The following is a 27,692-nucleotide window of genomic DNA, read 5'->3' as shown; positions in this document are numbered from 1 at the left end:
AAGTTTTGAAAGAAAATATATACATACATACATACATACATATATATATAGTGTGTACATATATATAATATAGATATATAGAAATTCTACAGGCCAAAAATTCTATATTTAACAAGATTAAGCTTCACAAATTAAGGAGAAATAAAGTTTTTCCCAAACAAGCAAATACCGAGGGAATTCATCACCACTAAACTGGTCCTATAAGAAATGCTTTGGGCCTGGCATGTTGGATCATGCTTGTAATCCCAGCACTTTGGGAGGTTGAGGAAGATGGATTGCTTTGAGCCCAGGAGTTTGAGAACAGCCTGGGCAACATGACAAAACCCAAGCTGTATACCAAAAAAATACAAAAACTCGCTGGTGTGGTGGCATGTGTCTGTAGTCTCAGCTTTTTGGGAAGCTGAGGTGGGAAGATGGCTTGAGTTAAGGATGTGGAGATTACAGTGAACTGAGGTCATGCCACTGCACTCTAGCCTGGGTGACAGAGCTGGATCTGAAAAAGAAAAGGAAAAAAACAAAAAGAAAAGAAAAGAAAGGAAAAGAAAAAGAGAAGAGGAGAGGAGAGGAGGGAAGTGGAGGGGAAGGGAGGGAATAAAAGATAAGCTCAAAAAAATTCAAAACTCAAGTGATAGTCACCATTATGAAAACACACAAAAGTACAAACTCACTGATATGGTTTGGATGTTTTATCCCTTCAAATATCAGTTTGAAATGTAATCCCCCAGTGTTGAAGGTGAGGCCTGGTAAGAAGTGTTTGGATCATGGGTGCAGATCCCTCATGAATGACTTGGTGCCCTCCTTACAGCAGTAATGAATGAGTTCTTGTGCTGAGTTCACATGAGAACTGGCTGTTTAAAAGAGTTCTGTTTTCTTACCAAATGATATGCCTGCTCCCCCACTTCACCTTCTGCCATGAGTGGAAGCTTTCTGAAGCTCTCATTAGAAGCAATGCCTTAGCAAAGAGCTTGACTGCATTGTGTCCATGCCCTGGGCATTTATGGAAGGTTGAACTTAAAGAGTGATGTCTTAGAGTATTTGGCAGAACAAATTTCTAAGCAACAAAGCATTCAAGAAATGATGTGGCTACTTCTAACAACCTATAATCAGATATTGGGGCAAAGAAATGAGTTAAAGGTGGAACTTATATTTAAAAAAGAAGCAAAGTGTAAAAATTTGTAAAATTCACAAACTGTGATAGAAAAGGAAAGGGTGTTTTCAAGACAGAAATACAAGCAGGTTGTGGACCAATCACTTACTAGAGAGATTAGCATGACTAAAAGGGGGCCAAGTGTTAACAACCAAGACAATGGAAAAAAGCCCTTGAAGCCATTTCAGAAATCTTTGGGAAAGACCCTCCCATCACAGGCCCAGAGATCTGGGAGGAAAGAATGGTTTTAGAGGCCAGACCCAGGAACCTGCTCCTCTGCTCAGCCTCAAGACGCTGCTGCTCACATCCTGGCCACTCCAGCTCCAGCCTCAGCTCAAAGGCCCCAGGTACAGTTTGGGATGTCACTGTGGACATTGCAAGGCATAAGCCTTGCCAGGTTCTATGTGCTGTTTAGTCTGCAGGCTTACAGAATACAAGAGTGAAGGAGGCTTGGCCGCTCCACATAGATTTCAGAGTATGTATGAGAAAGACAGGGTGCCCAGGCAGAAACCTGCTGCAGGACTGAAGCCCCTGCAGAGAGACTCTAGTAGGGCAGTGCCAATGGGAAATGTGGGATTGAAGCACTCACACTGAGTCCTCACTGGGCACTACCTAGTGGAACTGTGGTTCCAGATCCCAGCATGGTACAGCTACCAACAGCTTGACACCTCAGCATGGAAAAGCAGCAGGCATTAGACTCAAATCAGTGACAGAAGCCATGGGGGCTCCACCCTGAAAAGCCACAGTAGTGGGGATGACTAATGCCTTGGGACCCCACCCCCTTTTATTAGTGTGCCCAGGATGAGAGAGATGGAATCAAGGGAGATTATTTTGGAGCTTTGAGATTTAATGTTGACACTGCTAGGTTTTAGATTTGCATGGGGCACGTCGCCCCTTTATTTTGGCTGTTTTCTCCTTCTTGGAATGGAAATGTCTACCCAATGCCTGTACCACCGTAGTATCTTGGGAGTAATAACATGTTTTTGAACTCACAAGCTCATAAGTGAAGGCAACATACCTTAAGTCTCAAATTAAATTTTGGACCTTGGACTTTTTATTGAATTAATGCTGGAATAAGTTAAGATTTGGGGGGACTATTGGGAAGGGATGATTGTATTTTGATATATAAAACAGACATGAGATTTGGTGGCCAGTGGCAGAATGATATGGTTTGGATGTTTTGTCCCCTCAATATTTCATGTTGAAGTATAATCCCTGATATTGGAGGTGGGGCCTGATGGGAGGTGTTTTGGTCATGGGAATGGATTCCCCATAAATGACTTTGTGCCCACTTCATAATAAACAGTGAGTTCTCACTCTGAGTTCAGATTAAAAGTGTGGCACCCACCCACTGCTGCTTTCTCACCATGTGGTAAGCCTGCTTCCCCTTCACCTTCAGCCATGAGTGGAAGCTTCCTGAGGCCCTCAGCAGAAGCAATGCTGGTACCATGCATATATAGCCTGTCAGAAGTCAAATCAGGAATGCAATGTCATTCACAACAGCCACAAAATGAATGAGGATACTGAAGAAATACCACTAACCAGGGAGGTGCAAGATCTCTTCACTGAGAATTACAAAACACTGCTCAAAGAAACCAGAGATGATACAAACAAATAGAAAAAGATACTATGCTCATAGATAGGAAGAATTAATATTGTCAAAATGACCATGCTGCCCAAAGCAATTTACAGATTCAATGCCATTCCTATCAAACTACCAATGGCATTCTTCACAGAACAACAAAACATTATTTTAAAATTTATATGGAACCAAAAAAAAAAAAAAAAAAAAAAAGAGAGAGAGCCTGAATAGCCAAGGCAATCTTAAACAAAAAGAACAAAGCAGGAGGCATCAAGCTACCTGACTTCAAACTATACTACAGGTCTACAGTAACCAAATCAGCATGGTATTGGTACAAAAATAGATACATAGGCCTGCAACCATCTGATCTTCAACAAAGCTGACAAAAACAAGCAATGGGGAAAGGATTCCCTATTCAATAAATGGTTCTGGAATAACTGGCTAGCCGTATGCAGATCGAAACTGGGCCCCTCCTATACAGAAATCAGCAAAAGATAGATTAAAGACTGAAATGTAAAACCCGATTTATTAAAACCATGGAAGACAATGGAGGCAATACCATTCTGGACACAGGAACTGGCGAAGGTTTCATGAGGAAGATGCCAAAACCAATTGCAACAAAGGCAAAAATTGACAAATGGGGTCTACTGAAACTAAAGAGCTTCTGCACAGCAAAAGAAACTAGTAGCACAGTAAACAACCTACAAAATGGGAAAAAATATTTGCAAACTATGCATGTGGCAAGAGTCTAATATTCAGCATTTGTAAGTAACTTAAACAAATTTACAAGAAAAAAAAACCGATCCCATTAAAAAGAGGGCAAAGGATATGAACAGACACTTTTCAAAAGAAGATAAACATGCAGTCAGCAGCATATTTTAAAAGCTCAATATCACTGATCATTAGATAAATGCAAATCAAAATCACAATGAGATACCATCTTGCACCAGTCAGGATGGTTAGTGTTAAAAAGAAAAAATAACAGATGCTGGCAAGGTTGCAGAGAAAAGGGAACATTTATACATTGTTGGTGGGATTGTAAATTAATTCAATCACTGTGGAAAGTAGTGTGATGATTCATCAAAGAGCTAAAAACAAAACTACTATTTGACCCTGCAATCCCATTACTGGCTATATATCCAAAGGAACATACACCATTCTATCATAAAGACACATGCATGTGTATGTTCATTGCAGCACATTACTCACAATAGCAAAGGCATGGAATCAGCCTAAATGTTCATTAATGGTAGACTAGATTTTTAAAAATATGGCACATATACACCATGGAATACTATGCAGCCACAGAAAAGAATTAAATCATGTCTTTTGCAGGAACATGGATGGAGCTGGAGGCCATTTTCCTTAGCAAACTAACACAGGAACAGAAAACAAAATCCACATGTTATCACTTATAAGTGGAAACTAAATGATGAGAACACATGGACACAAAGAGGGGAACAAGGACACTGAGGCCACACTGTGGTAGAGGGTGGGAGGAGGGAGAGGATCAGAAAAAATAATGATTGAGTACTAGTACTAGGCTTAGTACCAGGGTGATGAAATGATCTGTACAACAAACCCTCATGACATAAGTTTATCTGTAAAACAAACCTGCACATGTACCACTCAGCCTAAAATAAAAGATTTTCTTAATAAAGAAAATAACTATTTGCCCATTAAAAATAAAATAAAACAACATAAACATAGAAAACAACTGTATGCCAATTAAAAATAACATAAAAACAAAACAATAGGGAAAAATAATTTTTTTCAATAAATATTGTTGAGAAAACGGTATGTTCACAGGCAGAAGAATTAAATTGGACCCTTACCTCACATCATATACAAAAAACAACAAAAAATGAATTAAAGATATAAATGTAAGGCCTTAAGGCATAAAACTATAAGAGAAAACATACAAATCTTCTCGATGTTGATCTAGGCAATAAATGTTTGGATATGGCACTAAAAGCATAGGCAATAAAAGCAAAAATAGAAAAACGAGATTGCATCAAATGTAAAAGTTTTTGCATTGCTGTAAAACAATCAACAGAGTGAGAAAGCAACCTACAGAATTGTATAAAATATCTGTAAACCACATATCTGATAAGGCGTTGTTATCCCAAGTATATAAAAAACTGAAACAACTCAATAGTAAAATAATATATATTAAAAATAATGAGCAAAATACATGAACAGACTTAAATACATTTATCAAACAAAGGCATGGAAATAAACAAAAAGTATATGAAAGGACGCTCAACATGACTAATCTCAGGGAAATACAATCAAAACCACAATGATATACCACTTCACATCTCTTAGAATGTCTATTATCAAAAATGTAAAAGACAACAAGCGTTGGCAAGATTATGAAGAAAAACAAATCCTTGCATATTGTTGGTAGAAACATAAATTTGTACAGACATTGTGGAAAACAGTATGAAGGTTCCTCAACAATTACCTTATGATCTAGCAATTCGACTTCTGGGTACATATCCAAAGGAAATGAAATCAGTATGTTGAAGAGATATCTGCACTCCTGTGTTTACTGCAGCATTATTCACAATAGCTAATATATAGAAACAAATGTATATCAACAGATGAGGGGATAAAGAAGATCTGATATATACCAAGAGACAGATCTATCTGTCTGTCTAAGTAGATATATAAATAAACACAGATACACAGACAGACAGATAGAAAGGTACAACACTATTTAGCCTTTCAGACAAAGGAAATCCTGCCATTTGTGACAACATCAAAGAACTTGGAGAACATCATGCTAAGTGGAATAAGCCAAATGCAGAAAGACAAAAACGGCATGATTTATATGTGTAATATAAAAATGTCAGGGTCATAGGAACAGGGAATAGAATGGTGGTTACCAGGAGTTATGGGGAGGAGGATACATAAGATAAATAAGTGTGGAAGATCTAATGTACAACAATGTGACTATAGTTAACAATATTGTGTCACTAAAAACTAAGATAGTAGCTCGTAAGTGTTCTTCCACCACCACACACAAATAGTAACTATATGAAGTGAGGATATGTTAATTAGCTTGCTTGTGGTGAATATTTCACTGTATATACACATGTCAAGTTGTATATGATTCTCTTTGTCTTAGGATGGTGTTACATCTTGATTAGCCAATTGTGAGTCAAAAATATTGTAAGCTGAGAATGCATTTAATACCCCAATAAACAGACAGTAAAGTTGAAAAACCCTAAATTGAACCATTACAAGTTAGGGACCATCTGTACCGTCAATATATACAATTTTAAATTATCCACTATACCTTAATAAAGTCGTGGTGTGGGAGAGAAGCTGCTGTAAAAGCAGAAAACAGTAAGTATAAGGATATGAGTACAATGACTTCAATTTTTTTTTCAAATTTTGGTTGTTAACATTAGTACTAACAATAAAAATAACAAAAAGAAAATAGGAAATTCCTTCTGATCCTTCATGTCTCAACACAGTCTTTCTAAATTATAAAGGCTTCTGTGATTACCCTAGATAGGCCTATGCATTCTCTTTCCCATAACTTTCCCAGCTTATACACATACCCACTTCCTTTGTTGCTCTTATCACACTGGGCCATGACCATCTTTCTAAGTATACTGTAAGAGCCCTGAGCAAAAATTGTGCCATTTTTCCTTGAATGGTTAAAACCTAGCACCATATCTAACATGAAGCAAAAACTCAATAAATGTTAGTTGAAAGAACAAATAGAATGCAAGATTTACTCAATAATTACTGCTGATATTTACCTGATTCGCAGAGATAGCTTGATCTCTTGGTTGGTCTTCCATCCCAATCAGCATTTGTCTCCTTCTACATAATTCACAACAGCAAAACAAATAGATCCATAAAAAAAATTTTTAGGACTCAAACATCAACTATTATTTCTATATTTATAGTACAGAAATTTAAGATTTTGAGAATTTCTCTTTAATGTCAATTTATAAGAAATGCACATGTTTTTATTATGTTATTAATAGGTATTAATATGTACTATATGTATAATATGTATTAATATATTATTAACATGTATTATATTACAGGTATTATTTATAGAATTCAAAGCTCATAGTTGTATCAAAAGTTGTACTTAAAACCACCTACACATTTGGTAATTTGCTGAGACTTTGGGATTTAGCATATAGTTGTACTTTCATCTAACACATCTAAGATTTAATACTGATGGTAATCTAAGATTTAATATGGATGGCAATGTCATTAGTGCACATGTTACCCTAAAAAGGCCAGTAATAAAATTTAGATACTGTTTTTAAAGGAGTTTTTTTTAAGTTAAGGGCATAGTCTTTATAATATTTTGGCTAATATGATGCCCAATGTCAAAGCTGTTAAAAGTTTTGTGACTCTTAGCATATTTAATGTGGCTATTGATATAGTAGAACAGTGAACTAAGCCTGATGTACATTTGTCAAATGTTTATTATAAAACTGCACTACAGAAAAGCCCATTGTAGTAAACATACTACATTTTAGGAGTCATACATAATTTAGTGTCCCAATTATTATGTATTCTAGGAGATGGAAAATGATGTCACTTTCTACCCTAGTTATGAAGAATTCTTTTAAAAATAATTTAGTAAATTTCTAGTTTATTGAAATCTATTTCAAACCACATTAACTCCCTAGGGCAGTTGAGCTAGTTAGTACTATACTAATAATTAAACAAAGGATACATATTTGATTCCTATAACAAGTTGGCAACCCACAGAGAAAATCTATTTCATGTACAAAACCTATACCCAGAATCTTTGCTGGTATCTCTCAAACAGCAGGTAACTGATCTCTGGTCAAAAAGTACTAAATCATTACTGTACAAGCCCAGTCAATGAAGTCCAACTTTATACCTCCTCTAAAAGCTGCAGATATGTACCATGAACTAACATCTTGTAGCTTACATTTAAGCAGACCGTTCAAGGGCTATTAAAATGTTATTACTGTATGACTAATTTCAGGGAATAAAGTTGTTTTGTATGGTTACATAAATCATGACATTTTATACCAGTTATGACCATAAGATCATATCCCTTTTATTGTGTTTGTAGAACTGTTACATACCTCTTCTTTTGAAGGATCCAAAAATGCCTGTGAAACTCTGGAAAAATCTCTTGTGGGTGATATCTGAGCTGAAATAATTGAACCTTGGCCTGAAATATTTATACCTCCTAGAGAAAGAAGAGATAACTTTAAATATGAGAAGCTGATACTGCTGGGACAAGGGTTAATATTAATTACGGCATTACTCCAATATTCTCCCTGCTCAGCTGCCACAGTGACTAGAATTGACACAATCAGGGATTTATTTGAGTCAAGGAAATTCTCCAAAAATAACATGACTTTTTTGATGTTTACTGCCTACAAATTTCCAGTGGTTCCCATTGCCTTCAAAGACAAGCCTGAAATCCTTATGTAATGCTTTATGCCAGCTTAATCTTCTGCTATAACCACAGCTCACTGCTAGAATTAACTGTTTGCATTTCAGTAATTAGGCAATGAAAAATCATTTGGATAGTGAAATAAACAAAGCTGTGATTTAGGAAGATTGTTTCATAGAAAAATGTATAGTGGGTTAACAAGAGGAAGATAAAATTGGAGGAAGGTTACTGCAATAGTGAAGAATGGAGAAAACAAGGGTAGGAGCAACGGAAATGGAAAAAAGTGAAGATCAAAATAAATTAAGGAAGTAGAGTAGACAGAAAGTGTGAACTTTCAGGTGCAAAATATAAGAGGAAGGGTCCAAGGCAACTTAGATTTTGTGCCTGGGTGAAATAAAAGGGTCAGGAAAAGGATGATTATTGAGCTTCGTATTAAATTTGAGGTGATCCTTAGCCACTGGAGGAAGATGTCTCATGTTTTCCATATGCATATGTCAGATATGCATGTGAGTATATTTAGTGACTTGCATAAACATAACAAGGCACACAGATATTGGGTAATGAATATTTCATTTAAAGAGAAATGGGAAACAAAATGTATCATTTGTTAGAATTTAATGGCAGTGAAATATGGAAACAATCTTGGGGACAGTTCTCTGTATTCTAGTCTCCTGAAGCCAGTATGCCAGCATCTTTATCTGTAAGTACAAATGGCCACAGCAGGGACCCTATCTTTTCCACACTTTGCAAATTCCAAAAGGCACACTCATCCAGCAATCACTCAAATATATGGGCTAATTACAATATCTATTATTCATAAAAAATTTATATCAGCCTTAATTTTTTAGAATAAGCATATTTTATAGTCAGATAAAACAACTTAAAATATATAATAAAACTGTAACTGCATACTTAATAACAGAAAAATTATAACTATTGTGTATTTTCTTACCTTTATCATCGAAAATAATTGAGTTTTTAGATACCATCCCATCTCTCTACATGGTACCACATTAAAGAGAAAAAATTACATTAGTAACTGTACTTCCAAAAAGACTCTGCCTTCTATCAATTAACCAACGAATACAGATGTTTTCCCTCTTTTATCTTGTAACTCATAAAAACTGTTTAGGTACAATACATATCGTCAACCTCCTAGGATATCTTTCATATAATCTCAAATTTAACTAGTCCAAAATTGAGTTCAATATGTAGTAATGTATAAACCTACTTCCCCAATCTTCCCTATTTTGCCTAAAGGCATGGTAATACATGTATGGTTGGTTCTAAAAACTTTAGACTCATTCAGTTTGTCTCAGAAAAATCCAATCTAATCCATTCACACCCAGTCCAAACCAGTGTAATGCTTATTAAAAACACTGTTTAGAATCAAACTAAAATTCATCATTCCAGGATAATTTTATTGGAATAGTATTTTTCTGTGTCTGTTGCCTCACTAGACAATGAGTCTTTTAGAGGAGCAATTATGTCTTATTCTTCTTTTTATCTTGTATTACCCAACTTCTTATATTTATCTTACGTTACCCAATTATTGTTTTCCTTCATTCTAGCTTAGTACAACACCTGGTCAATAGTATATGATCAATAAATGCAAGCTGTCATTATTAATATTACTGCCAAATATTTGTCTGGGTTATTTTCTGCTAAAATCCATAGTGCATTTAGCACGAAGCTAACTCAACACTTTAAAGCCAGGAAAATGGATCAGGTTTCATGAATAAAACTCAATATCCCTGAACAATCAGTACTATGCTGCTGAAGGAGAGAGTTCATAGAAATAAAAGTTAAGTAGATAAATTAATAAATACAACACCAAACTGTAAAGCATAATTGTATACCTTTTGATTTATACCATTATCCTGTACATCCGCCTGATAAACAACAGAAGTTGAGTTTTTTTTCATAAAATTATTTGAACTATTTTGATGAGCAGCATTTGCTGTATGTCCTAAAAGTAAAAAAAGAGAGAGAAACTCTATAGTTGTTTTTTTTAGCAACTTTAGGGAAGTACAATCAAAGTACAATAAATTGTACCTATTTAATTATCTAGTTGACTTTGAAATACGTATCCAACCGTGAAACCATCACTGCATTCAAGATAACATTTCTATTATCCGTGGAAGTTTTCTCATGAAACTTTGTAATCTATCCATCTCTCTGTTCTCATACTCCAATAACACTGATATATACCACTAACTCCAGATTAGTTTGCACTTTCTAGAATTTCATATTTCCCTGGCTGCTTTCACTTATCACAACATTGTTGCATATATCAGCGGTATTGTTTTTCTTTTTTATTTCTGAGAAGAATTCTATTGTATGGCTATGCTATAATTTTTTATCCACTTACCTGTTGATGGACATTTGGATTGTTTCCAGTTTTTATAAATAAATAAAATATTTATTTATTTTACTTGTTTGTATTATTTTATTATAAATAAATATAAATTTTATTTTATTATAAATAAAATTTATAAATAATAAATTTCTATGAACTTTCACGTACAGGTCGTGTGTGAACACATTTTTTTCATTTTTACTGGGTAAATACCTAGTAGCTGAATGACTGGTCACATGGTAAAAACAGGTTTAACTTAAATAAAAAGCCAAACCAGTTTTTCAAAGTGGTTGTACCATTTTACATATCAATCAGCAGTGCATCAGAGTTTCAGTTCTTTCACATCCTTGCCAAAACTTAGTAAGCAGAAAAATGAAGATCAAAGTAAAATTTTTAAAAAACATAAAAAAAGAGAGAAAGAATGAAATAAAAAACTGGCTCATTAAGATATTTAGTAAATAATAAGCTGAAAACAAATAAGGCCACAAATCAGCAAAATAGAATCTACAAATAATTACTAAATGAAATAATAAAGAACTACATGAAAAATGTATGCCAATAAATTTGAAAATATATACAAGGAACAAATTATCTGAAAAATCCAAATGATCATGTCTCATCACAAATAAATAGATAATATGAAGAGTCCTGTAGCAAAGAAATTGAATACGAGATTTAAACCTTTCCACAAAAAAGCTCCAGACTCAAGAGACTTCACCTGTGAATTGTGCTAAATATTTAAGCAAGAAATTATGCTAATTCTACACAAACTCCCCCAGGAAATTGAAGAAGAGTGAACATTTTCTATCTTATACTTTGACATCAGAATCACTTTGATACAAAATATCATTACAAGGCATTATAATAAATTAAAAATTTGTTCAACTCCCCCATGAGCAAACATGCAAAAATTACAAACAAAACAAATAATAAATATCGTGAATAATATATAATATAATATATAACAATATTATTAATAATATACTGACCATTAGGTTAATATTATAGTAATCATAATTACATAATATAGTACATTATAATTTTTATAACTATAATTATAAATATCTTATATATCATATACTATAAAGTAATATAAATATATGTGAATATATATTTAGGCATAATATAATTTTAATAAATATAAGTATGTTAAAATATTATGTTAATAATATTACATATTATAATATGTAATAAAGATAATGCATTATGAATAAGTAGGGTTTATCCAAGGAATGAAGAAAATCAAAAGTAATTTGATTCATTCAAAAATCAAAGTAATATATAATATAAAGAGAAAAAAGGAGCAGATTCATGTGATTATGTCAAAGACACAGAAAAATATGATACAATTCAACACCCATTCATGATAAAACTTAGTGAACTAAGAAAAAAGGGGATGTCTTTTTCTAACAAAAGCTATGTTTAAATGTCTAGAGCTAATATCCTAATTCATATGTATCAGCTTCCCTTATGTTTTAGAACAATATTAAGATATACACAATCACTATTGCTGTTCAACATTGTACTGGACAGAGAGAAATAAAGGAAAAGTGAATCCCAACAAAATCGCAGCAAGGTATTTTGTAAAAGTTGGCAAGTTGTTTTTAAAATCTGTATAGAAATGCAAAGGCTCTAGAATAACCAAGTCAACCTAGTATAACAACTAACATTGGATAACTCAAACTACTGAATTTCAAAACTTATTATAAAGCCACAATAATGAAGAAAATTGAGGTATTTGCATAAAGACAGATAAATACATCAGTAGAATGGAAGAGAATGTTTAGAAATAGGCCCAGCTATTGATGATCACTTTATATTTCCAAAGTTGCCAAAGCAACTAGATTTGTACAAGATAAGCTAGGATCTTCCTGTCTTCTCAGGTAGCAAGGAAGCTATCAACAACCACTAGGGTTATGCCAAAAATACCTCTAGAGTTATAACAAAGGCGCTTCCACTGGCCAGAGGTGTTACAACATGAAGACAATGAAGATGAAGACCTAAACCATGATCCATTTTCACTTAATAAATAGTAAATACATTACATTTTCTCTTCCTATGACTTTTTCAATTTAATAACACTATAGTTTATTGTAAGATTACAGTATATAATACAGATAACATACATAATATGTGTTATGTGACAGTTTATGTTTTCAGTAAGGTCAACGGTGGGCTGTTAGTAAGTTTCTGGGGAGTCAAAAGTTAAATGTAATTTTTTTTACTGTGCAGTGGGTCCGTGCTTCAACTCTCACCCCTTGATGTTCAAACATTAACTGTACTTCTAGTCATTCTATACATAATCACCCAAACATGGAAACAATCCAAAATTTCAAATTTCTTTCAATTGAAGAATGAAAAAAACGAACTCTGGTGCATCCATACAATGGAAAGGAACAAACCACTGATACATGCTATAACTTGAATGAATTTCAGAGGTATTATGCTGAGTAAAAGAAGATATTTTTATAAAGTTACATAATGTATGATTCCATTTATATGACATTCTCCAACAGAAAATGAACTATAGTCAGGAGAACATATTACTATTTGATAATAATCCCAGAGGTAACATAACTAATAATACCAGAGGTAATTTGGGAGTATTAGTTGGAGGAAGGAGGGTGTGACTGCAAATAAACAAATAAACAACATGAGGGAGATTTTTGGAATGCTGGACTGTTCTACATGTGATTGTGACAGTGGTTACACAAATCTGTACATGTGTTTATACATGTAATTGTAAAAATGTTCCATTTTGCTTTAGGGTAATTTAAAAACCAAAATAAATGCCTTGAGATCTTTTCTAGGAATGAAAAAAATACACAGACAAGCTAAGAAGCTGGAGCAGGAAATTCACTTTGAACTCTGCTTGGAGAATCACCAGCTCCAAAACCGCGTGGGGCAAATTTCTCATAAGAGTATAGAGGATGTGACACTGCACAGAGTTTACACTCATGACTCAATGATGAAATGGAAACCAGGAAGACCTGATTATGGTGAATGGGAAAGAGGAGCACCTCTAAAAACATATGATGACCTGTGATGGCACTACTGTGTATTTTTAAAATTCACAAGAAGACTACAATGACTCACATACCCTTCACTGAGGCTGGAGAGTAGATATACATAACCTGCTCCACCCAATTCTGATATGAATCACATTACTTTACATTTCATCTTTTAATAGGATATTTCTCCCAACCATGCTTAATTAAATTTACAGGTCTGTTCTCCAGACAATTGTCACAATAAACTGGTATCGCAGTGAGGCTAAAAACAGTATTTTCCATTGACCATCCTTTCCTGAAATGTCACTGAGATTCTTTGACAACAGTAAGATCAGTCTGGGATGCATTCAACACTAGATTTTTACAGGATCACTTTGCTTGAGATAACTGCTTTAGAAATTAATAATTCAGTTTGTTGTCTATATGCAGTATAAGATGTAGAGCTGGTATTGCCATAAATTTGCCAGTTGTAAATAATCCTTTGGTATGTTGTAAAAGCTGAACTTTAAAAATGGTACCCATGAACTTTGGAGTTAAATTAACTGAACCTCAGTGATTCTGAGGCAGAAAGACATCCTAGGCTAAGACATCCAACATTTCTGATTCTTGATGAAAACTAAGCAAATTGCATACTCGGGAAGAAAAGATTTTAAACAGTATTTCTTTTATTTTTTAACCAATAAGGCCAAGAAATTTAACATTTATATGTTAATTTTTCTTTGAAATTTAATAATGGGAGATTAGTTATATGTTCAACTTTTGAACAGTCATACTCTGGTAATATATTTTTGGAGGATTTTTATATTGTAATTTGGGCTTATAGTCTTTCAGTGAGCTCTAATGAACAACATGAAGAGACATAAGTTAAAAGATAAGAAAGTGATGTTACAGTAAAAGCCACAGTGAATCTAGAGTAAATGTACTTAATTTCTGACATATTTCAGCGTTTTCTGAGATTATTTTGAGCAAATATATTTTCTATAAGTTGGTAGGCATGCTGTATTATATATTTAATAGTAACAGAACCTTCATTTAATTTTCTAAAATAATAATATAATGTCAGATTCAAAACAGTAAATCAATTATCTAGTTATCAAATTCTAAAACTAATAAAGGCCACATAGCTCTTGATAAGCATCACTCAAAATCAGTCATTTGACAAAAAGAAAACAGAGGATTTGTCTGCATTTAAATGAAAGAAGTTGTTAAAAAAAAACTGTCTTACCCCAAATTATTGTTTAGTATCTAGTGTTTCTTGTCACAATATTCACTTACCACGTGTTTCTCTATTCTGGTCTCCAGCAGGATAAACTAACATTATATCTTCAGAAGTCTTCTTTTTATTCTTTGGAGAAGCTTAAAGAAACATAATAAAATATTTATTTTTACTTATGATGATGACAGAATTACCCAAGATAGACTACTGATCCTTTTATGCCCAAGAGGAGCTGAACTATATGCTAGTCTGTATGTGGGATTGTGAGAGAAATTGGAGAAGATAGAGAGATATGAAATGGGAAAAAAGACAATTCTTGACATATTATCCCTTAATATTAAAAGATACACTTGGAAGGATAGAATGTTTTTCTAGCAGAAAAGGAAATCTGCACCTGGCTCAATTGAAACATGTCAATATCCATCTGGGTGCATAACAACATAGTGGCTGGGCTGAAGACTCAGTAGTCCACAGTGACTGTTGTAATTCTTGGATATGCCTTGCTGCCTGGCATAAGCAAATGCACATATATATTCCCTTCTTTGTGATAAATGTAATTATAGTTTTGCTTTCCTAACTATTAGGGTGGCAAAAGTTACTCACCACATGTGTGCTCAAGGGGCTGTTGTTAGAGATGTAAACTATGAGAGTGATCTGTTTCCCCATTCACTGATCACTGAGCAAATTCTTCTGATATTACCTTTCTTTTACTTTGTCCCACTAAAAGTTGTCTACTTGTTGGAAGATAACAACATTACAATAGTGGTATAATTCAATTTAATTTGTGCCATAGATATTCTTTCTATTCCATCACTTTGATAATATAAACTAAACTCATTTACATACTACTTCTTCAACAGTGTATTTAAATAACAAATGTTTAAGCTACTTAAATTTTTCCTACCATATGAGAAAGTTAATGAAGAGGTAGGAATTTTTATAGTTACTGAAGTGATTTCATATATGAGGCATGATATTGCTGTCATTGCCTCAATGAACTAAGTAGATCGAATTAATCAATTTAGCAAACATGTACTTAGTGTATATGCTTTGAATGATGTTCTATTGAATACAAAGGTGGGAGTTTACTATTATAAACGATTAAGACAGCGGTAAGTATGTAATAAGTGAATTAAAAGTGGTGCAAACTACTTGAGCGATAACCTTCCAGTTAGGGTTATCAACAATGACTTTTTGGCATGTAATTTACAGTGCGGCTTAAGTAACTGTAGGATTTTGATAAATGGAGATAGTAATCAGATCACTCTAAATTGAGAAAAATTGGATACAGAGAGGCAGAGAAGTCGGAAAAGTAACATGTGTTTTAGGAATGATCAGTAGTCTAATTTGACTAAACAACAAAATAAATTAAGTTCTTACTATATACTAGAATTTTTACACTCTTTATAGGAATTATCTAGGAGTATTATCTTTGTTTTCAGATAACAAAACTGGCTTAGGGAAGTTAAGTAATTTACAAGCCATAACATTGCTAGAAAATGATAAAACAGGATTGGACTTCTACAATCCAGTTTCAGAGCCTGTGCATATCACCACTAGATCATAGCTGCCATCTTCAAGGATGTAGTGTAAAATAAAGTTAAAAAGTCAGGTAAAGACTGAATTCCAGATGCTGATAAATGCGTGCTGAAGCAGCCTGAGCTTCATTTAATCGATAATAGTTTTAAGGGTAGAGGAAGAAACCATCAGAAAAGAGTTTTAAATGTAACAAGCAAGGGTACAAAATGGATTTGAGGCAGGTAAAAAGAAGACTTAACAGAGGCTAGTTGGTAATCTACTGGAGTGACACAGGAAAGCTCTGACCTAGAAATGGGATTGATGAGATACTATGATGATAGCTGCATGGAAAATAATCAGTTTCTTTCCTGATACTACACAGTCAAAGATAGTTAAAACAAGTCTACATTTTGCATTCTGGCCATGAAATTTTATCTAGTATCAGAAAACAAAAACCCATTGTAATTTTATAATGTTATAAATAAAGGAAGCTGGTAGAGGCTGGGCAAAGCAAAGCCATTCCTCCTTTTAAACTTTCTTCATTTTTTCTTTCTTCATTTATTTCTTCCTTCTTTTTTTCCTAATTCTGTATCGCTTCCCATTCTTACTGGTTGGCAACATAATAGAACACCATGTTGGTATATAATAGCAGTATCTTAGATATAAGTTTGTATCATTTTAGTAGTTATTTTAAATATAGGGAGGTTAGTTACAAATGCAGTATAGGCAAGTGTGTCTCCTCAGCCAATTGATGAGATTGTTACAATTTGTTATCATTGTTACATATATGCCTACTTTTTAACTTGAACTGTAACATAGAAATACCTAGAACAGTGTCTGGCACAAAAGGAGTAGCAAGTGTAAGTACATAGAGTATTACACAAGGATTTTTACATAGATACGCATTTCCTACTTAGCTACATCATCTTTTAATGTTCTCACATTCACCACGTGTTCCATCTTGACCTCTGTATTTAGATGTACTTTTTCCCATATCTTCTCCTTTAAAGCCAGTATCTTGCATTTTTTGTAAATGATAAGCCATTTTTTTCTCTAGAAGATCTTGTTTCTACAATATTAAAGAAAATATACTGGTTAATATTAACTTGCCATTTAGAAATGTAAAACAATTTTTTTTTTTTTTTTTTGAGATGGAGTCTTGCTCTACTGCCTGGCTGGAGTACAGTGGCACGATTTCAGCTCACTGCAACCTCCACCTCCCAGGTTCAAGTGATTCCGCTCCCTCAGCCTCCCAAGTAGCTGGGCCTACAGGTTCGTGCCACCACACGCAGCTAATTTTTGTATTTTTATTAGAGGCGGGCTTTCACCATGTTGGATAGGATGGTCTTGATCTCGACCTCGTGATCCGCCTGCCTCGGCCTCCCAAAGTGCTGGGATTACAGGCCTGAGCTACTGCACCTGGCCAACATAATTCTGTTCAATATATATATATTTTAATTATTATTAAGTTCTAGGGTACACGTGCATAACGTGCAGGTTTGTTACATATGTATACTTGTGCCATGTTGGTGTGCTGCACCCATCAACTCGTCAGCACCCATCAACTCGTCATTTACATCAGGTATAACTCCCAATGCAATCCCTCCCCCCTCCCCCCTCCCCATGATAGGCCCTGGTGTGTGATGTTCCTCTTCCCGAGTCCAAGTGATCTCATTGCTCAGTTCCCACCTATGAGTGAGAACATGCGGTGTTTGGTTTTCTGTTCTTGTGATAGTTTGCTAAGAATGATGGTTTCCAGCTGCATCCATGTCCCTACAAAGGACACAAACTCATCCTTTTTTATGGCTGCATAGTATTCCATGGTGTATATGTGCCACATTTTCTTAATCCAGTCTGCCACTGATGGACATTTGGGTTGATTCCAAGTCTTTGCTATTGTGAATAGTGCCGCAATAAACATACATGTGCATGTGTCTTTATAGCAGCATGATTTATAATCCTTTGGGTATATACCCAGTAATGGGATGGCTGGGTCATATGGTACATCTAGTTCTAGATCCTTGAGGAATCGCCACACTGTTTACCATAAAAAAAAAAAAAAAAAAAAAAAAAAAAAAAAATTATATCAATGTGGACTAAAAGGACGAAAAACATTAAAAAAAAAAAAAAAAAAAAAAAAAAAATCAAAAGAGGCCTTTGTACCTCGAAACCCCTGGGTGAGAGAAGCCCCCTGAAGAGACAGGTGTAGCCACTGAAGAGATGGAGGCATGCGCTGGCTGTTTCTTGTGGAAAATGAAGTCTCAGAGGACAGAGCCCGGAGTCCAGGGGGCAGAGCCTGCAGCCATGAGTGGCTTTCTTGGGCAGGAGGAATGAAACTTTGTCAACGCCTTGACTGCAGGTGCCCACGTGGATTCCTGAGTTTCTGTGGCCTGGTGGCCGCGATGTCTCCAATTCTCCATTTGGAAAGATGGCACCCACCACACTGACCTGTGTCTGCCCAGGACTGCATGGGGGTGTGTGATGACACCTTGTCTCTTCAGTTCTCAGGTCTTCAGACAGACACTCTCCTCAAGGTGCCACCCTCCAGGAACCACACCCCAGGAGGTCATCAGGCACGCACACGGTGGGTTCCGGGATCTCATCCCTGAGCTCAATGCCAGGAGAACGGTGGCCCGTGCTGCGTTGGAAGCAAGTGTGCTTTGTATGGAGAAGAGTGTAAATCACCTGTGGCAGAAGGTCATCTGCAATGGTTTTACTTATTCTCTCACAGGGGTGGGGTACAGCTGTCCCCTGAATCTGGGTTAGACTTTGTGGCAGCCTCGGTGAGTAGATAGGAAATGTGGTGTGGCTTCCGCGCAGCACTCTGTGTGTCGGGACCAGGTGCGTGCCTTTTGGAGATAAAGAGAGATGCCAGGGTGGCCCAGCTGTTTCATAGCAAGCACTAGAATAGTGGGGAAGACCCCTCTGAGAGGGCCCAATGCCAGCCACCATCTGAAGGTGGCCTTGGGACAGACCCCACGTCGGAGCTGCCTGGCAGGGCCACTGCCGACTTTGTAACCTACAGAAGCAGTGAGAGGTGACAAAGACTGTGGCTTTGTGGCACCTGTGTTTAGATGTGATGGGAACAAGTCTCTTGCCCAGTTTTGTCTTGGGTTGTCTTTCTTAGTCTTACAGATTTATTTACCCCAGATACAAGTTCTTTGTATTGTAAGCAAATTCTTCCCATCTATGGCTCTCATGCTCACTTTATTAATGGACTTTTTGACAAACAGAAATTATTCATTTTATTAAAGACAATCTTATCAAATCTTTTAAAGTTTTTTTTTTTTTTCTTTTGTAGGGGGTGGAGATGGTCCCAGGGAAGAAGTCTTTTCCTATCCCAAACTCATGAAGATATTTTCCTATATTATATTCAACATGTTGTCTGGTTTTATTTTTTGCAGTTAGTTCTACAATCCATGTGTAATTGATTTATATGCACAGTATGAGGTACTAATCAAGCCTTCTTTTTTAAAAAATGTCATATCTAATTGTCCCGGAACCTTTTATTAAAAAGAATAGCTTGTCCTCAAAAAAAAAAAAAAAAAGAAATGTAAAACAAATTATTTAAAATGTGACAATATATTGAAAATGGATAATCAGTCATGTCTTGATTTGTAATGTTACAAAAATAAGAGAGTAGTAAGGGGCAAATTTCCATTTGTGATCAAACACAAAGAATGTATTTAACATGTATGCAATTTACCTCTCTACATACCATCAGAGAACTAATCCAGTTTCTGATCAGGCAGCGTATCTTATCCATAGCTGTCCTGGTGAGTTTAAGTAATTTCTCAATCATCTTCAATTGGAAGATTACTGAGGGTTTAACCAAATATCACTCAGGTCTACCAGAGATAAACATAATATAGTACATAAAATGTGACTTGCCTTTGTGAATTTCTGGGCCTGTAATGAATGTACTAGAAAGAAGATAAATCCATACAGAAAGAACCCCAGAGATTCTTAGAGGGTTCTTGCAGTATTTAGCAAGAAAATGGATTAGCTTATGTAAAAAAAAAAAAACCACCCAAGACGACAGTAAAGATCTTCCTAAAGGATTGGAGAAAACAGTCACTGGAAGCTATCTAGGGATAGAAAACATGCCTATTCCCCCTAGAAATATTTCACTGGAAAGCTATACTGAAAAAACCTCATGAGTCATAGGGCATTGAGTAGAGTTCTAAGATGGATCTTAACTCAGTAGTAGGAAATAACTACTAGGAAAGTAGTAGGAAAAGCCAGATAAAACATGGCTCTCACCCTACCAGCAAATCATAAAAGGCAAGACGTGTACAATCAAATTGTTTCCAAATAAATTATCTACATCAAAAAAGCTAAAGAATATTTATAAGAACATAAAAATATTCAGTATACAAACTAAAATTCATGTCTGGCATCCAATCAAAGAATACTAGGCACGTAAAGAAGCAGGGGAATATAACTTATAAAAGAAGTAGATTGATCAATTGAAATTGACTCAAAAATGACACAAATGTTGGAATTAAAGACAGAAACAATACAGTAACATAATTGCAATTTGTATATAAACAAAGTGAAGAAGAGATATGGAAGATATAACAAGGTCTGAAAGCAATTTCCAAATATGTAAAATGAGTAATACCATGGATGTATTAATGGCAGCATAGACATTGCAGAAGATTAGATAATGGGAATTCAGCAAGAGAAACCATCCAAAAGAAAACACAGACAGGTGAATAAATGAAAGTATTTCAGTAAGATATGGGACAACTTCAAGCAGCCTAATATGCCTGAAGAGAGGAGAGAAAAGATAAAATAAATATTAGATAATAATATCCTAAAATGTTTTAAATTTGATGAAAACCATAAATCCACAGGTCCAAGAAGCCCAAAATACCAATGCATAGAAAACAAGAAAAATCTCACCAAGTCATAATAATCAAATTTCTCAAAACTAGGGATAAAAATTTTTTTTTAAGTTACCAGAAAAACAAATTATGTTACATAGAGAAAAATAAAGTTTAAAAACAGAAGATTTCCTCTTGAAATCAATGTAGAGAAGAAAGTGAAAGAGCATCTTTAAAGTACTAAAATAAAATAAAAAATAGTCAATGGTGAATTCTACACCCAGTTGATGTTAACCAATACACACTCAAAAAAAAAAGTTTTCAAAAATAAAGGTATAAGTATTTTGCAGACATACAAAATTAAGTTGTACTTGGATCAATGTTAAAGAAAGTCCTTCAGACAGAAAAAAAAATGATAGCAGATGAAAATATGGGTATACAAAAATAGAAGAATGAAGAACATAAAAAATTTTAAGTATATGGCCAAATATATGACTTATTTACATCATGATAAAAGATAAATGATTGCTTAGACAAACTCAGCAATGTTGTATTGTCAGATTTATTACGTATATGTATATAAATAAAATGAATGACCAAAATAGCATAAAGGCCACAGGGAGAAAAATAAAGCATAATATTGTAAGGCTCTTATACTATATTTGAAATAGTATAATATAGTATAAAGGCACTTTAAGATCTACCTAATAAGTTAAAGACATATACTATAATCCTTAAAGCAACTGGTAAATTTAAAACAAAGAAACAATATACAAAATAGATACAAAGGGATCATTAAAAATCCAAAGAAAAAGGCAGAAAATGAAGAAAAGAACATAGATGAGACAAATTAAAAACAAATAATGAGATGACAGACATAAAACTAATCACTTTAATAATCACACTAAATGTATATGCTACAAACACCTTAATTATAGGCAGTCATCAGATTTGATATGAAACCAAAGCCCATCTATATGAATAGTAGCCACACACACACACATACACACACACACACAGAAAAATAAAGACCCAAATTTGGTCTTAAAAGTGAAACACAAGAAAATAATATGCCATGCTAACAGTAATCAGAATAAAGCTGCAGTGGCAATGTTAATATTACCTGTAATATTAGAACAAAGAATAGTAACAGAGGAAAATAAAATGTTTTCAAAACAATAAAAAAAATCAAATCACCAACAGACATAACAATTCTAGCCATTTTTTAACCTAATACTGAGCTTCAAATAAAACAAAAACTGAGATACTAGACAAATCCAAAAATATAGTCAGAGATTTAATAACTCCTTCAATAATTGAGAGAACAAGTAGACAGAAATTGAGCTAGGATTTAGATTTGAACAATTCTATCAATGAACTTGATATCTAGAGAACACTTATAAAATACCTCACCCAACAACAGTAGAAAGAAGTTTTTTTTCAGGTATACATTTGCATTTTACCAAAAATGACCAGAGTTTGGGAAGATAAAATAAGTCTCAATGTATTTAAAAAGATTTGGGAAATAAAAGTTTTCTCTGACCACAATAAAAGTAAATTTGAAATCAACAGAAAGATCTTGGACACACTCCAAATATTTAGAAGCTAAATGACACACTTTTAAATAACTAATGAATCAAACATAAAAATAAAAGGGAAATTCAACTATTTTGAATTGAATAAATATAAAAACACTGTATATAAAAAAAAATATGGAGACTCTTGATAGACCAGTGTTAGGGAAGAACTTAGAGTACTAAATTTCTGTATTAGAAAAGAGGAAAGGTCTTGAATTAATAACTTCCACCTAAAGAGAGAAAGGTATTTAACAAAAATATCAGAACAGAAATAAACAAAATAGGAAAAAAAACAGAGAAATTCATTAAAACTAAAAACTAGCAGTTTGAGAAAATCAGAAAAAGAGAAATAAGAAGAAAAAGAAAAAGCAACTCTAGCCAGGACTGATAAGGAAAAAAAGAAGTTACAAATTACCATATAAGCAAGGAGAGTGGGTGACATCACCAGGGTCTAGAAATACGCAAAGGATAACAAAGGGATGTTATAAACAACTTTGTAAATAAATCCCACAATTCAAATGAAATGAAAAAATTACTAGAATACACTATCAAAACTTTTAAAAATAATGTTTTGAATAGGTATGTAGTTATGTATCTTCCCACAAATAAGCCTCATACCCAAATGTCTTCACTGATAAATTCCATAAAATATATAAAAAATAAACAATACCAATTCTAAAATAATGGTTTCAGAAATCTGAAGATGGAATACATAGAGATTTATGGTATGAGGCCAGCATTACCCTGATACCAAAATCAGAGAAGAGCAGTGCAAGAAAACTACATTTTGCACTAACATCTCTAGGGCAAAATTCTAAACAAAATGGTGGCAAACTTAATACAACAATATGTAAATCAGATCAAGTATGTTGCTTTAAGTATCTTTTGTTCAGGATTCATTCAACATTCAAAAATCAATTTATGTTATCTACTATGCAATGAATCACAAAAGAAAACCTACATATGAATTCAATAAAACCACAGAAGAAAATGTTTGACAAAATCTTACATCCCTTTCTGATAGAAATGTTCAGCAAACTAGAAATATAAGAAAATTTCCTCAACCTGATGAATGACACCTGTAAAAAAACCCACAGCTAACCCTATAATTAATGGTGACAGACTTAATCCTTTCCCTTTGAGATCACTAGCAAAGAGAGTCACTAACAAGCAAATCACCAGTCAAAAATAGCTAGTATGTCTGCTTCTATTCAACATTATACTGAAGGTTTCAGGCAGTGTGATCAAGCAAGAAAAAAAAAAATTAAAGGAACTCATCAGAAGAAATAACACTCCTTTTATTCACAGAAATGATCATCTATGTAGACTATTAATTGGCATCTAGAAAAAGGAACTACTAGAACTGATTATTGATTTTTAACAATGCAAGATACAAGATGAATATAAATAAATCAGATGTTTTTCTAAATGCTAGCATTAGGTATTCAAAGTTTGAAATTTAAGAAATATAAATTACAATAGCATAAAATATATGAAATACCTAGGGATGAATCTATGAAAAGATACATAAGAACAGTACACTGCAAGCTACATAGCACTGTTAGGAGAAATTAAGAAGACTTAAATAAATGGAGTGACATATGTCGTTCACGAGTTGAAAGACTCAATATTATCAAGAGGTAAATTGTGCCCAAAGTGACCTATAGAGTTAACGCAAATCGAATTTAAAAACTCAGCAAGACGTTTTGGTAGAAATTAATAAGCTGATGCTATAATTTATATGGAAATACAAAGGGCTTGGGATTAACTAAAACAACTGAAATAGAAAAATAAACGTGTAAGCCTGGCACGACAGATTCAAAGAATTATTAAAGGTACAATAATCAAACAAATAGGTCAAAGAATAGAAGAGAGTCCAAAAATAGACCCACACAAATAATTTTTGACAAAGATATTAAGAGCAAAATCTAAACTATAATATAACAAGATAATTTGCAGTGAAAAATTATGTCAAATCTGAAAATCATGACATAAAAATATTATGAAACACAAAGGAATTCAAAATTTCTTATAGTAAAACAAGATTCACAAAAGACAATTGTAAAATAACTCCATTGGAAATATCAATGTTCAAATGGCTCTACCATTAGCACAGTTTAGGCAGCCTGTGGTGTTATCATGCTTACAGTCAGTGACCACATCTAATGGTCACTCCTCCCAGGCCGATTTTGATCAGTTGTGTTAGTCTCCACTAAAACTGACCAACATTCTTTGGGTAGTAATTGACATTAGGCAAAAGGAGAAGAATCTAGTGCATTCAATTGCTTCTGGAAAACAAAGATACTTTCAGAGATGTGCAGTTTTAGAGCAAAACGAAGAAGACAACTTGGTGAGACTTCTCATTGAAAAACAGTGAAAAACTGAGTATTAGATTATATTATTAATAATTATGACTGGGTGTGGTGGCTGACACCTGTAATCCTAGCCCTTCAGGAGGCCAAGGTGGGAGAATCGTTTGAGCTCAGGAGTTCGAGAGCAGCCTGGGCAACATAGCAAAAACCCATCTCTACAATAAATAAATAAATAAATAAATAAATAAATAAATAAATATAAATAAAAAAGAAAGAAAAAAAAAAAGAAAGAAGAAAAATAATCATGGTAAATTGGAATAAGTTGAACCTGCAAAATGAGCAGTGAGTCTCTGAGGGTACTGAAAGATACAGGTAACAAACAGAACGAAAGTTAAGCATACATATTTAAACGTTCAATATTTTTACAAAATTGCTGTGTAACAGTATATATCAATACAAATCAAATTGTGCAAATCTTACACTCACACCTAGGTTTGTTAACAGTAGCCTACCTATTGCTATTTAGAATTTTAGATCAACATTTATCAACATGCTAAGTTGATAATGACATTTTGTTAAATGAAAAAAACAGTCTACAGAACAGCTTGCGAGGTATAATAACATGTTTTTAATTATTAATTGGAATAAATAAATATTATTGGAAACATTGTGGGGGGGTGTATGTGTATATGTGTGAAACTAAAATGTTGATAGGGTGGTGGTGGTAGGATTTTTCTCTTTATATTAATTTACACTCTAAATCACAAAATCTTATATATTATTAAAGATGAAAAGTTAAGCTAAATAAAATTAACCAGTGAGGAAAAATTGAGAAATCCTACAAAGACTTGCTGGTTCTAAAAAAAGTTAGTCATTTAATTTTTTCATAGTAATTACAAGTACAGTTTATAGTGTAAAAATAAAGCCAAAAATAGTTATATCACATAACAGAGCAGTAGTTTTTATACTATAGTCAAATATACTAAAAATTTCCATAGCTTTCAGTTTTATATCATGCATATCATTTGGAGTAACTGGGCAACAGTCATCTCACAAAGTGATTTGTACTTCAAAAAACCAAAACAAAATCTTCTCTTCAAACAGCTCAAGTTAGAGGTTAAAGCTCACACTACCTTCCTGTCACTCTCTTCTCTGTTTCTATGCCGTTGTTCTTCTATCTTCTCTTCTCTTTTAACATCTTCTGCCATCCTTGTCAGAAGTAACATCTCTTTTGTCTTCCATTCCTAGAAATCACATTGTTACTGCACTTGGTGTGTGTTCCTTTCACAAGGATATCTTTGTATTTTGTCCCACCAAAAAGTATATTAAACAAGTCAGAGCCTAGTAGAAATCAGGTTAAGCATAATGAAAGGCATACATTGGGTTTAGAATATACTTTTCTTACTGCACTCTTATTAGGAATGCAAATATGATAATTTTTTACTAAAGCTAAATTAAAAAAAAATTTTGTCTCCACAATAAGGGCATTAAGAGAGTTAAATAGTGTCTAGTTAACCTTCTCACTGTTCTTTAAGAGCAGAAATTGGCTCATATACATACTTTGTGGTATCCACCTCATTATTTTATGTAACAACTTGTATATTATAGCTATGAAGGAAATTTAATGGTAACAAATTATTTTGAACTGAAATGACTTCAAGCAGTACAATGTACAGTTAAAATTATTTACAAATGCAACAACTGTACACAACTTTTCTCTTAATGTTTTAAAGTTATGTCTCACCTCTTCTATTTTTCTACGAAGAGTAAGTTTTCTTCTTGTATGCTCTCGCTGTCGTCTTTCTTCTCTATCCATCAGGAATAGGCGTTGTTCTTCTGCTGTGCGTTCAAGTTGTTCTAGTTTTCTACTTATCATATCCAAATATCTGAGTAAGAGCGTAAATATTACTAAAGGTGAATTGGCTGTTTCTTTCACGATGGCATCATCTGCTATGCCATTCCCAAACCACTTCCTTGCTTGCCTTTCATTTCTTGAATTATAGGAATTTTACTGTTTTTCTATCAGTACTGTTTATAAACTTTTAAAACAGCCAAACCCACCATCTCACCATGTTTTACTTATTATAAGGTCTCTCCACTACACAATTATCTGATATAATTGCAAAGATAATGGTAAAAAGCAGAGCAAAGTTACTCAAGACATTCTGCAAAGTGAGCATTCATAACTCAGTAGATTTAAGAGTATGACCTTGCAAAAAAGGCTGAAATAACTGAAACAGTAACTTCAAATGTGGAAAAAAAAAAAAAAAAAGTACATTTGATTTCTCTAAGAAAAAGCGGGCACTGGGTTCCTTGTAATTTACAAGTCCTTGAACAAATCTCTCATCTGTAGTCTGGATCTCTGGTACATCAATATGTAATATGGCAACAATACCACATAATGAAACTGTGGAATGAATATAAAAGTCAGGTAATAAAAGTCAGCCCAATTCCTTACCCCATCCTTAGTGCAGGAAAAAGAACTATAACATCCTTTACTTCCTAAGAAATGGGCTTGTCCATGGAATGGCCATGATTGAATATGACTGAGTCATATCTAAATGAGCTTACAATCCTTTTTATAGACAACACATATTTATATATTGGCATCAGTTATTCCAAACTTACTTTTTTTGACTTTGCACTAACTTCCTAAAAAAATGCTATCAGTTCTTAAAGATGAATCTTAAAAAACGGTTATTGTTTGAGGCATGTGTTAAAGATC

At 33.8% G+C, this 27,692-nt stretch overlaps 1 protein-coding gene across 1 annotated transcript in view; it reads right to left on the bottom strand.

Annotated features, from left to right (window-relative positions):
* The window catches only part of FSIP2 (fibrous sheath interacting protein 2), a 94,740-nt gene that overhangs the window by 60,029 nt on the left and 7,019 nt on the right, over positions 1 to 27,692 (bottom strand). The window contains exons 6-13 of the mRNA XM_015432463.3: positions 26,712 to 26,853; positions 26,101 to 26,211; positions 17,192 to 17,318; positions 14,791 to 14,871; positions 10,005 to 10,114; positions 9,098 to 9,143; positions 7,829 to 7,935; positions 6,506 to 6,569 (exon numbers count right to left, since the gene is read on the bottom strand). Coding sequence (XP_015287949.3) covers positions 6,506 to 6,569; positions 7,829 to 7,935; positions 9,098 to 9,143; positions 10,005 to 10,114; positions 14,791 to 14,871; positions 17,192 to 17,318; positions 26,101 to 26,211; positions 26,712 to 26,853 — 788 coding nt within the window. The remainder of the gene's footprint in view (positions 1 to 6,505; positions 6,570 to 7,828; positions 7,936 to 9,097; positions 9,144 to 10,004; positions 10,115 to 14,790; positions 14,872 to 17,191; positions 17,319 to 26,100; positions 26,212 to 26,711; positions 26,854 to 27,692) is intronic.

This window comes from Macaca fascicularis, chromosome 12 (assembly GCF_037993035.2).
Source record: "Macaca fascicularis isolate 582-1 chromosome 12, T2T-MFA8v1.1".
Lineage (NCBI taxonomy): Eukaryota > Metazoa > Chordata > Mammalia > Primates > Cercopithecidae > Macaca > Macaca fascicularis.
Note: the sequence above shows the minus strand (reverse complement) of the source record. Positions and strands in the feature narration are given on the sequence as shown.